The sequence below is a fragment of the Anguilla anguilla genome, chromosome 4 (genome assembly GCF_013347855.1).
Source record: "Anguilla anguilla isolate fAngAng1 chromosome 4, fAngAng1.pri, whole genome shotgun sequence".
NCBI lineage: Eukaryota > Metazoa > Chordata > Actinopteri > Anguilliformes > Anguillidae > Anguilla > Anguilla anguilla.
The window spans coordinates 65630700-65647951 of NC_049204.1; the positions used below are offsets into that span (position 1 = coordinate 65630700).

At 42.4% G+C, this 17252-nt stretch overlaps 2 protein-coding genes across 3 annotated transcripts in view; both read left to right on the forward strand.

The window, feature by feature from the left end:
- Positions 1-3729: 3729 nt before the first annotated feature.
- LOC118225982 (tripartite motif-containing protein 16-like) lies at positions 3730-7667 on the forward strand. The gene is made up of 6 exons (XM_035415173.1): positions 3730-4395; positions 4901-4996; positions 5237-5470; positions 5620-5779; positions 5929-5979; positions 6726-7667. Exons 1-6 carry the CDS (start codon positions 3805-3807, stop codon positions 7250-7252), a joined length of 1659 nt encoding a protein of 552 aa, XP_035271064.1. The 5' UTR covers positions 3730-3804; the 3' UTR covers positions 7253-7667.
- A 6727-nt stretch (positions 7668-14394) lies between these two features.
- The window catches only part of LOC118226012 (E3 ubiquitin/ISG15 ligase TRIM25-like), a 4235-nt gene continuing 1377 nt past the window's right edge, over positions 14395-17252 (forward strand). The window contains exons 1-4 of one of the 2 annotated variants that reach the window (XM_035415245.1): positions 14395-15102; positions 16278-16373; positions 16610-16843; positions 16953-17112. In XM_035415245.1, the coding sequence (XP_035271136.1) occupies positions 14512-15102; positions 16278-16373; positions 16610-16843; positions 16953-17112 (1081 nt within the window). In that variant the 5' untranslated portion in view covers positions 14395-14511. The remainder of the gene's footprint in view (positions 15103-16277; positions 16374-16609; positions 16844-16952; positions 17113-17252) is intronic. The other variant, XM_035415246.1, reaches the window with a different exon arrangement.

Genomic DNA, 17252 nt, shown 5'->3' on the forward strand with positions numbered 1-17252 from the left:
TAGGCTTATTGCTTCTTTCAAACTTTTAGTAGGCCTACACCAATTATTTTCAAGTAGGCTACTTAACTAATAGAAACAAAGGCACTAGTTCTGACTGGATGTTTAAGTTACTTTTGAGTTTTGTTAATAAAAAAGTGAGTCAGTTTAGTCCCAAAGTTATCAAAGTCAGAGTCTGCTGACAGCTGGTTAGCAGGCTATATAACCCTGGATGCTGAAGCACTTGGTCTCTTCGTTTTTTAATTAAAAAAAAAAAAAAAATTAATTAATTAATTAAATAAAGCTGCTTTAGAACACCCTCGCGTTTACAGACTTCTAGACGTCGCTAATTTTAAATGAATTTGTTATTCTTTCAATCTGCATCTCCTGGAATCACGTTTCGGCTTTGAGCCGGTCGTTACAAGTATTTTATTAATTTATTTATTTCTATATTGTACGTTCAGCTTATATTAAAGTTTCATTTCATGAAAAATTGGAATTGACTCTTTTGGTTAAATTTGTAATACATGGGTTCAATGAATGAGCTGAAACCTTAAAGTTGTGAATTTGTTCAAGTCACCAAGACAAACAAAATATCCGGAAAGTAAAAATGTATTAAGAAGAGATGGTCAGTGTTCAGAGGTTGCTGATATATGATTCATTTTTAATGGCATTGAAGGAGAAAGTGACACACAGTCAGTTTGCTAGGCTTGGGAAGCATGTGCTTATAATTACAGGTGTGGGTGTGGGCAGCAGTTGACCCACCATTTTCACCTGCTGTGTCATCAGTTAGGTTAACAATGTTTGAACAGTTTATATAAACCCCATTAAGGTTTGTTCACACTTCCAGATTTAATGACCATTGCGACCGCCATTGCGTTATTTCAGTCTCAGTTGTGAGTAAAGCGGTTGTCTATAATGCAATTGCCTGTCTGATACAGTTACCTGCGTGTGGCCTAAATTTTGCGAACATGCAGATTAAATCTGAAGCAGTTTGTGGGGCAATATGGAGAAAAGGCCCAACATGGACGGCTTCACCACATGCAATTAATTAAGAAAGCTGTGGACAGCCAGTAGAGGGCAGAGTAGCGGTGTGTCTTCATAAACTGTGACTCAGGCTTTAACACAGAGACACCTTTACATGCAGGTGTCCTCACTTGGAAGCTGTCATGGGACAAGTAATGACTCATGTGGCCAACGCCTCTGGGGGACCACTGCGAGTGTACTACAGCACTGACAAGATGACTCTGGAGGAGATCGAGGTCGTCTACGGAACTAAAGCTGGTGGCTCCAAGTCTGAGGGTCTGAGCTTCTCAGCGTCTGCAGAAACCAGGATGCAAATGAAACGTGACACCCGCATCCGCTACATACGCATCCCGACCTGGGACTTCGGCAAGATCCTGAGTGAGGGAAACATCTATGTCACCGTGTTCGTGGAGAACCGCTCCTATGACGATGATGACTGCGGGATGATCTCCGAGAACTTCTTCATCCCCAGCGACAGGTCCTTCATCGTCGCTGCAAACCACAACATCAAGTTCCAGAAGTATGCAGCCAGCATTTGGGAGGACGAGCAAGGCTACAACCACAGGAAATAGCATTCCACAGGCCGTCACCAAGTGGCTTCATTTTGAATTTGAAGAATGGTGTAAATGTTTTAAAAACCTTTCGAGAAGTTAAAAAACAAATAAATTCAGTTTAATTCATGCTGTCATTATTGATGTCATATCCCTGCATTACATTACATATTATTTGGTAGACACTTTTATCCAAAGCAACGTGCAAGATTGCCGAAGATGACAGCAGTACCCGATCTTGTGTGGGAAATGGTGCTTGGTGCATCTCTGCTTTAATGGCATTACTGCAGAAAAACACGGAGCAGTTCCCAGTAGAGCCCTGCAGGGGGGGCTGTTAGGATTTCGTCTCCCACAGTTTGTAGTTCTAGTGCTGCTGCTCCACACTTCTTGAGTCTTCTTTTGATTTTTTTTTTTTTTCCTGCTGCAGTGCAATGAAATATACTCTTATATACTATATATATATATATATATAATATATACTATATATTAAATCATATACTCATTTTTTTAGCTTCACTTCCTGGTTTTTGTGAGTTCAAGCACCACCTTTCTCAATTTCCTACATCCTGAATAGTGTCATTGGGAAAATGGTCTACACATTTTATACATATATTGTGGCAGGCGCATGGGTGTGGGGTTTCCATATCACCAATTCAAATGGGAAATGGACCGCATTTACATAGCACTTTTATCCAAAGCGCTTTACAATTGATGCCTCTCATTCACCAGGGTTAGGTGTCTTGCTCAGGGACACTTTGATACGCCTAGGGCAGGGGATCGATTTCGGCAACCCTCCGACTGCCAGACAACTGCTCTTACCTCCTGAGCTATGTCGCCCCTCAATAACCAAACACGCACACGAAACAACTAGAATGCAATTGGGGTATTTATTAGGGGAATTTACACACCGAGGAAAAGGGGGGGGGGGGGGGGAGATTCAGCAACCAATTCACAGTCCACAATCCGTTCTTGTTGTCCTTTTTCTGCTATCCAGGGATAATCCAAAAACCGGGTCCTCAGCCAGACAGTTCGGTACACAGCGGGGTTAATCAGACAGTCCAGGTCACGACGGGTAATCACACAGATAATCCTTACGCGTTCTCTCACTCTCACTCTCACTCTCACTCTCACTCTCACTCTCACTCTCACTCTCACTCTCACTCTCACTCTCACTCTCACTCTCACTCTCACTCTCACTCTCACTCTCACTCTCACTCTCACTCTCCGCAACACGCGTTTCCCTCTCGGTACTTTGCGCTGTTTGTGCAAATCGCGTCCCCTTTTATCCCCATGCACTTAATGGCTTAATGAAGCCCAGGCTTGCCTCCTTGGGGCAGGAAGTCCATATAAGGCTCGAGGGTGGAGCCAGCGGGCTGCAAGATATCTGCCCTCAATCACCACTCCCCTCACCTCTCCCTGCCCTCTGCCACAATGTATATATATATATATATATATATATACATATATATATACACACAAACAATAGGTTACCCACAAACATTAACCTTGTTATTTACAAACGATAATGTATTATATACCGAATATAAAGTCACATCACTTCGCATGTAGATTCTCATAAATATATGTTGTTATGAAACTAGTCCAATGCAAACTGTTTACTGGAATTTGTGTCCTGCCACCTGGAAGGAACTAGAGGTGTAGCTGAAACTGAATACTGTATTTGGAAATGTACATATAATGCCTTTCTTCCCAAACTTAACCAGTGATATCGGGGAAATGTTGAGATTTGGTGAAAAAAAAACTGAATGTGAAATAAAATGAATGACTGGTAATTTGTTGACACTTTAATGTATTTCTTCACTGAGCAGGAAGTAGACTGTGAAACATTCCATATGTCTTACTGAAAATGACAGTAACTATAAAATAGTGTGCTGGTACACTCCCACTCTCCATGTACTGTGGCTTGCCTCCATCACCAAACCTCAGGTATGAAACAGGTACGACCAGACAGATCACATCTTCCTTTCTACAAAACCCGTGCTGCTCAGCCCCTCATCAGTCTAACACCACACAACCAGGAAGTCACTCCCCCTCTCTCTGTCATACAGTTTCAGAGAAAATAAATTTAACTCAGTCTCAGTCAGTGTGAGCAGTAAGGTATTAACAGAGATCAGCATCTAGGCGGGTCTGCTCAGAACCAGGAAGTATCTCCTGCTCTTTCTCACACGGATTCAGAGAAACTACACTACATTCTGAACTAAAACTAACCTCTGTCACTTTGAGAATTGAAATGGCACAGGCTGCAGATCTTCTGTATCAGGACCAGTTCAGCTGTGCAATCTGTCTGGATATACTAAATGATCCAGTGACTATTCCCTGTGGGCACAGTTATTGTATGGGCTGTATTAAGGGCTGCTGGGATCAGGATGATCATACTGGTGTCTACAGCTGTCCCCAGTGCAGACAGACCTTCACTCCAAGGCCTGTTTTAAGAAAAAACACCATGTTTGCTGAAGTGGTAGAGAAACTGAAGAATACAGGACTCCAAGCTGCTCTTCCTGCTCACTGTTACGCTGGACCTGGAGATGTGGAGTGTGATTTCTGCACTGGGAGAAAGCGCAAAGCTGTCAAGTCCTGTCTGGTGTGTCTGGCCTCTTACTGTGAAACTCACCTCCAGCCTCACTATGAATCTCCTCTTCTTAAGAAGCACAAACTGATCAAAGCCACTGGAAACCTGCAGGAGAAGATCTGCTCTCATCATGACAAACTGCTGGAGGTTTACTGTCGTACTGATCAGCAGTGTATCTGTTATCTGTGTACGATGGATGAACACAGAGGCCATGATACAGTCTCAGCTGCAGCAGAAAAGACTGAGAAACAGGTAAGCACTGGAGCTCATAAACATGACACTCATGCTTTGTTACAGTAAAGGCAGAAATCATTTTAGATTATAACTACGGTATGTAAAATTAAGACCTGTTATGTTATTGAATATATATATATATATATATATATATATATAAAGTAAAGTTGAATACATTTGAAAAAATAATTTTAAAAGGCAGTGATTTCAGGTCTGAAGTCCACGTGATAAAGCAGTAAGAGCAGGAAGTGAACCCAAGTCAGCTCTCTGTGACAGCTCTGTTCACACCCCTCACCCCCCTGTTCTTTCCCTGAATGGGAATCAACATGGCTGGAGCAGCTAGTTCACTCACACAGTTTAGAAGCTTTACATAAAAGACCAGTTCACTTTTACAAACTGATCTGCAGAATTTCAAATAAGATGACGCTTATTTATTATATTTAGTGTTAAACATAGTGATATTATTTAACAAATGTGAATGCATTGTACTATAATATAATTGAAAAAAATACTTGATCAACAGAAGCAGTTGGGGGCGATACAGAGTAAATTCCAGCAGAGAATTCAAGAGAGAGAGAAGGAGCTGCAGGACCTGAGACAGACTGTGCAGTCAATCAAGGTGGGTACTGACCAGAGGAGAAGACATCAGCTGGCTACTGGAACAGCGATTTCAGGGATCAGTCAGGGCTCTCCTCCAGTCAGCCAGTGAGGAGCTCAGTGTTGGGCCACTTTCCAGCCCTGTGGGACTCAATCCCACTGAGTCACACTGTGGGGAACAGGCTGTTTGGGGTCCCAGTAAGAGCTGAGTGAAAGGCCTAGTTAAAATGTACAGCCCTCCTCTCTCTGTGTCTCCTAACAGCGCTCTGCACAGGCAGCAGTGGAGGACAGTGAGAGGATCTTTACTGAGCTGATCCGCTCCATTGAGAGAAGGCGCTCTGAGGTGAAAGAGCTGATCAGAGATCAGGAGAAGGCTGCAGTGAGTCGGACTGAAGGACTCCTGGAGCGACTGGAGCAAGAGATTGCTGAGCTGAGGAGGAGAGACGCTGAGCTGGAGCAGCTTTCACACACAGAGGATCACATCCATTTCCTCCAGGTAACATCACTGGGTCTCTGACAGTCTGCACTATGTACATTGTACATACATGGTGAGGGGTGTTCCTCATTTAGAAATATCTGTTACTGACATCTACACAAGAATCTGAGTTGAGACTGTTCTCTGTCTGTCTGTCCGTCTGTCTACAGAGCTGTCAGTCTCTCTGTGTCCCTCCTGGACCTGAAGACTTGCCCAGCATCACTGTCAGTCCACACATCTCTTTTGAGGCTGTGAGAAAATCTGTTTCTGAACTAAAAGAGCAACTGGAGGACTTCTGCAAGGTGGAACTGGTCAAAATTTCTGAATCAGGTTGTTAAAAATTTTAACCCTTAACCAATGATTGGAGCAAATATATGGAGTATAATATTCTAAATCCATGTGTCGACATCATCCTTAATCTCCCCCTGCATATATATATATTTATTTTTTTGTCCTTTTCTCTCACTCTGTTCCTGCAGTGAAAGAAGTCCATGCTGTAGAGCCCAGGACTAGAGAGGATTTCTTACAGTGTGAGTGCTCGCTCTGAATCTCTCATCTGAGACACACACACACACACACACACACACACACACACACTAGTCTGCTTGCCATTCTACATCTTGCAAGTGGGGGGTGGGGGGGGGAGAAGCTAAATCCAAATTTTATTTGAGGAAAATATGTCCTGGGATTTTCCAGAGCCATCAAACAGAAAATTCAAAATCAAATTTGTGACTGCCTGGATGGCAATATACACATATATATATATTTTTAGGACTTTTTTTAGGACTTTAGATTGCAGCTGGATTCAAACCGCCAATGTCACTGAGCCCCATGAGCTCATGTATCGTCCTCTACGAGCTACACCCCAAGTAACGCACCCCGTAAAGTGCACATATTTACAATTTTCTGCCATGAATTTCCTGCCAAAGCTCTACTGCCGTGGCCAGGATAAAAAAACAGGGCCGTCAGACTGACCTTAGTGTCCTGACGGACGGTGGGTTTGTGGGAAACTGCAAACCACCACTGCAGATTTGGTCATTAAAAGTACTGGAACTGTGACAACTGAAAACAGGGTTAAGCAGTAACTTAGCAGGCAGGCCAGTGTTAATTACTGAGAGCCAATAACCACTGCCTGAGCTTTTTTCATTATTTATTTAAACACACACACACACACACACACCAGCCTCTCTCTATGAGAAACAAGAATATACTGTATCATAGGTAGACTATAGATAGACCTGTCCTCATATTAAATTTTAACCTTCTCTTCCATCAGATTGCTGTCGGCTCACTCTGGACCCCAACACAGCGTATAAATACCTCCGTCTGTCTGAGGGGAACAGAAAGGTGACCCGTGTGGAAAGGATCCAGTCATATCCTGATCATCCAGAGAGATTTGAGGACCGGGCCCAAGTGCTGTGCAGAGAGGGTCTGTCTGGACGCTGTTACTGGGAGGCTGAGTGGAGTGGGGATGGGGTTTATATAGCAGTGTTATATAAAGAGATCAGGAGGAAAGGGGGCCGTAATGAGGGTATAATGGGATTTAATAACACGTCCTGGAGTTTGCGCTGCACTTCCACCGGTTACGATTTCTGGCACAATGCTGAGTGCACTACAATCCCTGTTCCCCGCTCCTCCAGAATAGGAGTGTACCTGGATCATGGGGCAGGAACTCTGTCCTTCTACAGTGTCTCTGACACAATGACCCTCCTGCACAGAGTCCAGACCACATTCACTCAGCCCCTCTATCCTGCGTTTGGGGTTGGTGTTGAATCCTCTGTAAAACTGTGTGATCTGGGATGAGAGAGAGGGAAGACTGGCTGTATTTAGAGGTAGAGAATAACACTGCAGCGAGAGTGTGTTCATCTTCTGTATTTGTAAAAGGTGTAAGGTACTCTAACCACCACATTGAATCTTTGTCTCTTCATTCTGGACTATTGTAATTCCACTGGCACGCACTGGTGGAGTCATTAGTATCACAAGCTGTAAATGGCAGCTGGAAAGGCAACACAGCAGGGCCACAGCAACCTTCAAGACACGGGACAGCAGTCTCACAACCTCCTTATGGGAAAGAAGAGCGTGTGCATGCGCGTGTTTTTGTGATTTTTTTTTTTTTTTTCTCTGAAGTTTTGGTTGCCATATTGCCCATTCGTTTGTTCTGGAAGATTTCTTTTGTTTCGTGTTTTTGGGTGAATAAAAGGCGGTAAGCCAGCACCTCTTTTCGTGTTTTCTGGTCTGTTAACCACGGGAGCAGTGGCCTCCCCTAGCCCTTCCTCACAGCATACACTACATGGCCAAAAGTATGTGGACTCCTGACATCCAACAACTCATCCATAATTATGGGTATTGATATGGAGTTGGGTCCACCCTTCACGGCTATAGCAGCCTCCACTCTTCAGGGAAGGCTTTATAATAGACGTTAGAACACTGCTGCAGGGATCTGCTTCCATTCAGCCAGAAGAGCATTAGTGAGGCTGGGCACTGATTGGTCGATTAGGCTTGGCTTGCAGTTGCCCTCCCAACTGATCCAAAAGGTGTTGGACCCTTGAGCAAGGTACTTAACCTGCATTGCTGCAGTGTATATTCAGCTGTATAAATGACTGGATATATACTGGATATACCCAGTGTTACCCAATAAATGGACGCAATGTAACTGCTATGTAATAAATAAAAAATACGCTCTGAATAAGAGCATCTGCTAAATGCTTATATATAACAAATTCCAAATATGTACCTTCAAGTACAAAATTATGTTTCTGAGGCAATCCCTACAATCTTCACAATTTCAATCTTAACTCAGATATTCATGCACATATGACAAGGCATTCCTTTCCTATAGAAAGCAAATTGTTTACATTATTTTCCCCCTCCCTAACAACGTTCAAACACAGGTATGAGTTCTTTATTAAATCTTTCAATGTAACAGCAGTATTTTCTTCCTCTTTCCCATAACTGCTCATTTCAAATTTCACAATTGGTTGTTTTTCTCATTACTGCTACTATTCTTTTTTTTTTAAATTTAATACAATCCTTTTTGGTTCTTCAATTAATGCGATGTTATTTTCTTATGGTGAGGTTCTAGTATAAACCCCATAAGCTTTCCAAACTCTCCAGTACTTTTGATTCTGTAAATTACTTTTGTGCATTTATTCTTTCTTTGTGCAAACTCTCCAGCACTGTTGATTCTGTAAATTACGTTTTGTGCACTTTTGCGAATTTGTTCTTTCTTTGTGCAAATAATAAATAGACCACAGCTTTAAATCCTACATGTAAAATATATGTATTTATTTAAGAACTTTGATGAGCTTGGAGTTTCTCGGTGGCACAATTCATGGTGCTTGGCCGAAGTCGCGTAGTTTCTCAAAGACAAATACAGACTAACGTTACCCTAACAATGTAAATCAAGAAATAATGCGAGTTAGGGTTAAAACAACCTTCTCTCGTTCTCCTCCAGTTGTTCAAGATTTTTTAAGTAAAAGGGGAATCCCCTTCCGTGCAACCTCCTGCTCCCTTGCAACCATAAAAAGCACTGCTAGCTAACCCCTCAATGTCATTTTCTTCATAGTTTCACTTTTTTTGTTTGTTTTTTTCCCCCAAAAAACTGTCCCAGTTCCAACTGGTCAGGGTTTTGTCAAGTCAGGCAAGCCAACTGCCCAGGGACCTCCACTCGAACACGCCCCCAGTTATAAAGTCTGCTACCGCCAGCGGTTTTAGGTTGGTCTCGGTCAGTCTGGTGGTCTTGATATTGTGAGTAATACATTGCCTTTTTCACTGCTATAGCAATATGCGTGAATTCATTCAGTTGGTTTTACATTGGTCTATTTTAGCATGAGACAAGACAAATTATATTTTCCTAGCTGGTTGAACTATGTGTTTATATATAACTGGTGGACTACCTAACAATGTTTAATTTTCCTTTCATTGGCTAATAAACCCGTTGGCTAATAAACGGACGAACCACAGCGGTATGCAGGAATTTTCCTAAATTTTCGTGAACTGAGCGATGTTGTCTTACACGTCTGTTTAAAGGACGCTGTTACTGTAGTTGTGGTTAGGGATCTTTTGCATATTAAATAACTTATTAAATATGGCATTCTTACATATTAAATATGGCAGTTGTTACTGTTACAGCCCTCCAAAACGGAACGCAGCATATCTCATATAAGTTTGAAAAATATTCCAAACAATCAATCATCCTCTATTTAAATAGCACATTTCATGCACCTTAGTGCAACACAAAGTGCTTCACAATAAATTGAAAGAACAGATAGGGCCTACATTAAGAACATAATTATTAAAAGAAATTCAACAAAATGTAAAAGAGGGTCTTTCATCTGGAAGGTACATCAGGATTGAGGTATGCGTTCAGGGAACAGTTTAAATGCTCACCCGAGCTACGTGGCTATGGTTTGGTAATAAGGTATTATAGTAAGGTGTGACACCCTTTTTTACCATCCTGTTACGATCGTGTCAAAATTGACCCATTTCAAGACTTTACTCTCATTGAAAACTTAATTACATCCTCAACACTGTGGGTATGAACGATTGGGCAAAATTGACAGAGACCAATTTGATGTTTCTACAAAGTCAGGACAAAGATTTGGATACAATTTGGCCCAGTTGTGCAGAATTGTGATTGATAATATAGCAGAGTGGAAGCCCGATGAGTTTTCAGCATGTGACCTATGTATACTGCACATTATATATGCGCAGTATGTGTGTGTCTGTGTGTGTGGCATGCAGGTGTGCCTTTTGCATCTGCAGCAGGTTGTTCTGGTTTTGCGGCATTGCTGGGAAGGGTGGGCGTGTCTCCTGTTCTGCTCACTTCCCCGTGCTGCGTCTTCAGGTGGGACTTCAGGTGGAGCAGGACCACATTCCTCCACTTCAGTGAGCCTGACGATGAGTGCAGAGGGTGGGGCTCCGGGGAGGGGCCATCTTCTCTGTGCTAGAACAGTGCACAGATCAGATTTACGTTTATCTGTATGGTTTTTTTGCACACACACGGGACCCAGTTATGCGACCCAGTTACACCTGACTACAACAACAAGGAGGAGTGGGTGATCATGATAAGCTTAGAGCATTCACTTATTTTGTAGAAAGTTCTGAACTCAGAATTATGAGGAAAGTTAGATTTTTAAATTATTTTTTATTAAAAATATATTCCTGTATGTGACTGCGACTGTATCACTGTTGGTAACTGTACAAATTAAACTGTCGCATTCTGGCAAGGTGGACCCAATAAAGTATCATAAGCACACTAATATAGCATGATCTCTTAAAATAAGAATGTGTGGGTCACTTTTGAACAATTATACACATCAGGAAAATATACTTAGGCTCATTGCTTCTTTGAAACTTTTAGTAGGCCTACACCAATTATTTTCAAGTAGGCTACTTAACTAGTAGAAACAAAGGCACTAGTTCTGACTGGATGTTTAAGTTACTTCTGAGTTTTGTTAACAAAAAAGTGAGTCAGTTCAGTCCCAAAGTTATCAAAGTCAGAGTCTGCTGACAGCTGGTTAGCAGGCTATATAACCCTGGATGCTGAAGCACTTGGTCTCTTCGTTTTTTAATTAAAAAAAAAAAAAAAATTAATTAATTAATTAAATAAAGCTGCTTTAGAACACCCCCGCGTTTACAGACTTCTAGACGTCGCTAATTTTAAATGAATTTGTTATTCTTTCAATCTGCATCTCCTGGAATCACGTTTCGGCTTTGAGCCGGTCGTTACAAGTATTTTATTAATTTATTTATTTCTATATTGTACGTTCAGCTTATATTAAAGTTTCATTTCATGAAAAATTGGAATTGACTCTTTTGGTTAAATTTGTAATACATGGGTTCAATGAATGTGCTGAAACCTTAAAGTTGTGAATTTGTTCAAGTCACCAAGACAAACAAAATATCCGGAAAGTGAAAATGTATTAAGAAGAGATGGTTAAAGTTCAGAGGTTGCTGATATATGATTAATTTTTAATGGCATTGAAGGAGAAAGTGACACACAGTCAGTTTGCTAGGCTTGGGAAGCATGTGCTTATAATTACAGGTGTGGGTGTGGGCAGCAGTTGACCCACCATTTTCACCTGCTGTGTCATCAGTTAGGTTAACAATGTTTGAACAGTTTATATAAACCCCATTAAGGTTTGTTCACACTTCCAGATTTAATGACCATTGCGACCGCCATTGCGTTATTTCAGTCTCAGTTGTGAGTAAAGCGGTTGTCTATAATGCAGTTGCCTGTCTGATGCAGTTGCCTGCGTGTGGCTTAAATTTTGCGAACATGCAGATTAAATCTGAAGCAGTTTGTGGGGCATATGGAGAAAAGGCCCAACATGGACGGCTTCACCACATGCAATTAATTAAGAAAGCTGTGGACAGCCAGTAGAGGGCAGAGTAGTGGTGTGTCATTATAAAGTGTGACTCAGGCTTTAACACAGAGACACCTTTACATGCAGGTGTCCTCACTTGGAAGCTGTCATGGGACAAGTAATGACTCATGTGGCCAACGCGTCTGGCGGACCCCTGCGAGTGTACTACAGCACTGACAAGATGACTCTGGAGGAGATCGAGGTCGTCTACGGGACTAAAGCTGGTGGCTCCAAGTCTGAGGGTCTGAGCTTCTCAGCGTCCGCAGAAACCAGGATGCAAATGAAACGCGACACCCGCATCCGCTACATACGCATCCCGACCTGGGACTTCGGCAAGATCCTGAGTGAGGGAAACATCTATGTCACCGTGTTCGTGGAGAACCGCTCCTATGACGATGATGACTGCGGGATGATCTCCGAGAACTTCTTCATCCCCAGCGACAGGTCCTTCATCGTCGCTGCAAACCACAACATCAAGTTCCAGAAGTATGCAGCCAGCATTTGGGAGGACGAGCAAGGCTACAACCACAGGAAATAGCATTCCACAGGCCGTCACCAAATGGCTTCATTTTGAATTTGAAGAATGGTGTAAATGTTTTAAAAACCTTTCGAGAAGTTAAAAAACAAATAAATTCTGTTTAATTAATGCTGTCGTTTTTGATGTCATATCCCTGCATTACATTACATATTATTTGGTAGACACTTTTATCCAAAGCAACGTGCAAGATTGCCGAAGATGACAGCAGTACCCGATCTTGTGTGGGAAATGGCACTTGGTGCATCTCCTTGCTTTAATGGCATTACTATGCAGAAAAACATGGAGCAGTTCCCAGTGGAGCCCTGCAGGGGGGGCTGTTAGGATTTCGTCTCCCACAGTTTGTAGTTCTAGTGCTGCTGCTCCACACTTCTTGAGTCTTCTTTTGATTTATTTATTTTATCCTGCTGCAGTGCAATGAAATATACTCTTATATACTACATATATATAATATATACTATATATTAAATAATATACTCATTTTTTTAGCTTTCTCAATTTTCCTACATCCTGAAAGTGTCATTGGGAAAATGGTCTACACATTTTATACATATATTGTGGCAGGCGCATGGGTGTGGGGTTTCCACATCACCAATTCAAATGGGAAATGGACCGCATTTACATAGCGCTTTTATCCAAAGCGCTTTACAATTGATGCCTCTCATTCACCAGGGTTAGGTGTCTTGCTCAGGGACACTTTGATACGCCTAGGGCAGGGGATCGATTTCGGCAACCCTCCGACTGCCAGACAACTGCTCTTACCTCCTGAGCTATGTCACCCCTCAATAACCAAAACACGCACACGAAACAACTAGAATGCAATTGGGGTATTTATTAGGGGAATTTACACACCGAGGGAAAGGGGGGGGGGGCAGATTCAGCAACCAATTCACAGTCCACAATCCGTTCTCGTTGTCCTTTTTCTGCTATCCAGGGATAATCCAAAAACCGGGTCCTCAGCCAGACAGTTCGGTACACAGCGGGGTTAATCAGACAGTCCAGGTCACGACGGGTAATCACACAGATAATCCTTACGCGTTCTCTCACTCTCACTCTCACTCTCACTCTCACTCTCACTCTCACTCTCACTCTCACTCTCACTCTCACTCTCACTCTCACTCTCACTCTCACTCTCCGCAACACGCGTTTCCCTCTCGGTACTTTGCGCTGTTTGTGCAGCTCGCTTCCCCTTTTATCCCCATGCACTTAATGGCTTAATGAAGCCCAGGCTTGCCTCCTTGGGGCAGGAAGTCCATATAAGGCTCGAGGGTGGAGCCAGCGGGCTGCAAGATATCTGCCCTCAATCACCACTCCCCTCACCTCTCCCTGCCCTCTGCCACAATGTATATATATATATATATATATATACATATATATATACACACAAACAATAGGTTACCCACAAACATTAACCTTGTTATTTACAAACGATAATGTATTATATACCGAATATAAAGTCACATCACTTCGCATGTAGATTCTCATAAATATATGTTGTTATGAAACTAGTCCAATGCAAACTGTTTACTGGAATTTGTGTCCTGCCACCTGGAAGGAACTAGAGGTGTAGCTGAAACTGAATACTGTATTTGGAAATGTACATATAATGCCTTTCTTCCCAAACTTAACCAGTGATATCGGGGAAATGTTGAGATTTGGTGAAAAAAAAACTGAATGTGAAATAAAATGAATGACTGGTAATTTGTTGACACTTTAATGTATTTCTTCACTGAGCAGGAAGTAGACTGTGAAACATTCCATATGTCTTACTGAAAATGACAGTAACTATAAAATAGTGTGCTGGTACACTCCCACTCTCCATGTACTGTGGCTTGCCTCCATCACCAAACCTCAGGTATGAAACAGGTACGACCAGACAGATCACATCTTCCTTTCTACAAAACCCGTGCTGCTCAGCCCCTCATCAGTCTAACACCACACAACCAGGAAGTCACTCCCCCTCTCTCTGTCATACAGTTTCAGAGAAAATAAATTTAACTCAGTCTCAGTCAGTGTGAGCAGTAAGGTATTAACAGAGATCAGCATCTAGGCGGGTCTGCTCAGAACCAGGAAGTATCTCCTGCTCTTTCTCACACGGATTCAGAGAAACTACACTACATTCTGAACTAAAACTAACCTCTGTCACTTTGAGAATTGAAATGGCACAGGCTGCAGATCTTCTGTATCAGGACCAGTTCAGCTGTGCAATCTGTCTGGATATACTAAATGATCCAGTGACTATTCCCTGTGGGCACAGTTATTGTATGGGCTGTATTAAGGGCTGCTGGGATCAGGATGATCATACTGGTGTCTACAGCTGTCCCCAGTGCAGACAGACCTTCACTCCAAGGCCTGTTTTAAGAAAAAACACCATGTTTGCTGAAGTGGTAGAGAAACTGAAGAATACAGGACTCCAAGGTGCTCCTCCTGCTCACTGTTACGCTGGACCTGGAGATGTGGAGTGTGATTCCTGCACTGGGAGAAAGCGCAAAGCTGTCAAGTCCTGTCTGGTGTGTCTGGCCTCTTACTGTGTAACTCACCTCCAGCCTCACTATGAATCTCCTACTTTTAAGAAGCACAATCTGGTCAAAGCCACTGGAAACCTGCAGGAGAAGATCTGCTCTCATCATGACAAACTGCTGGAGGTTTACTGTCGTACCGATCAGCAGTGTATCTGTTACCCCTGTGTGATGGATGAACACAGAGGCCATGATACAGTCTCAGCTGCAGCAGAAAGGACTGAGAAACAGGTAAGCACTGAAACTCTTACACATAACACTTATGCTGTTTTACAGTGATGACAGATATCATCTTGGCTTATTGTTACAATATCTAGGCTTTTGACCTGTGTTTTATAGAATTTATTCAAAGTACATTGTTTTTAAATGTTTAATAAATTTGATACAGAACTGAGCGACGTAGTGATTTCCAGGTGTGAAGTCCACAGTGATAAAGCAGTAAGAGCAGGAAGTGAACCCAAGTCAGCTCTCTGTGACAGCTCTGTTCACACCCCTACCCCCATATTCACTCCCTGAATGGGAATCAGCACGACTGGAACAGCTAGTTCACTCACACAGTTTAGAAGCTTTATCTATAAGACCAGTAATCATTGATCTCAAACTGTTTTAATTAATTTTCAATGATTAACAAGCATGCAAACGATCTGACTAATCGATTGGAAAGTGACACACAGCTTCTTCGCATTGTGTTAGGGAGATTAAATGATAAATGCGATTTAGAAAAATCAGTTTTAATCACTAAGCACTGGCGGAAACTTCCCCTGATTTTCCTTGAGTATCAATACAATTAATCCACAAAATAGGTTACTCAATACTATCATATATAGCCAGCTCTCCCCAAATAGGCAGTTTTAGCGAGTAGCCTAGGCCTTATAACCTACATTTATTTTCATTTGCAGTACGAAATTGTGCACATTTTTAATCAACATTATTTGCGGATACATGCACTTCTTTCTCTGCATTCGTATTCATGGCAAATATCTGCATTGCGTAGAATGTAAAAAATCTTGAATTGCAGGTTTTGTTTTTGCTGGTTATTCTGAAAGCTAACACAGTACATAACAGACTGGTGTATCTTGTTTGTTAAGTGTCGACTACTTGGTGATTAAAATAGATTTTTAACGGATAGACTGAATTTATGATTTAATCCCCCTAACACGGTATGAAGACGCGTGTGTTAGGCTACTTGCCATTTGATTAGTTTGATCGTTGGCATGCTTGATAATAAAGGAAAATTAATGAAATAAGGTTGAGATCAATGATTAGTTTAAAGGAAAGTTTTGTTCCCCACCAATTTTCAGCTCACCATTGGCCGCAACGGTGCCGAACAGCATAACGTACCATACAAATAAAATGTTATTTTATTTTATTTACTTGAAAGTCATGAAAAAATAATCTATCCACAGAAGCAGCTGGGGGCTACACAGAGTAAATTCCAGCAGAGAATCCAGGAGAGAGAGAAGGAGCTGCAGGATCTGAGACAGGCTGTGCAGTCAATCAAGGTGGGTACTGACCAAAGGAGAAGACAACAGCTGGCTGCTGGAAGAGCCATTTCAGGGCTCAGACAGGGCTCTCCTCCAGTCAGCCAGTGAGGAGCCCAGTGTTGGGCCACTTTCCAGCCCTGTGGGGCTCCCATTGAGCCACACTGTGGGGAACAGTCTGTCTGGGGTCCCAGTAAGAGCTGAGTGAAATGCCTAGTTAAAATGTACAGCCCTTCTCTCTCTGTGTCTCCTAACAGCACTCTGCACAGGCAGCAGTGGAGGACAGCGAGAGGATCTTTACTGAGCTGATCCGCACCATTGAGAGAAGGCGCTCTGAGGTGAAAGAGCTGATCAGAGATCAGGAGAAGGCTGCAGTGAGTCGGACTGAAGCACTCCTGAAGCGACTGGAGCAGGAGATTGCTGAGCTGAGGAGGAGAGACGCTGAGCTGGAGCAGCTTTCACACACAGAGGATCACATCCAGTTCCTCCAGGTAACATCACTGGCTCTCTGGTGAGGTGTGGTCCTCATTTACAAAGATCTGCTCCTGGCATCTGCACAGGAATCTGTATTGAGAGTGTTCTCTCTATGTCCATCTGCAGAGCTGTCAGTCTCTCTGTGCCCCTCCTGGACCTGGAGACTTACCCAGGATCACTGTTGATCCACACGTCTCTTTTGAGGCTGTGAGAAAATCTGTCTCTGAGCTGAAAGAGCGACTAGAAGATGTCTGCAAGGTGGAACTGGTCAAAATTCCTGAATCAGGTTGTTAAAAGCATTTAGGAGCAAAATCTTTTTTTCCAGTTCATATTCCAAGCCAAATCAATGGTCTAATAAGATAAATTGGATATAATTGCAATTATTTGAAATCCTGAGTGTAAACATTAATCTCCAGCCTCATCCTC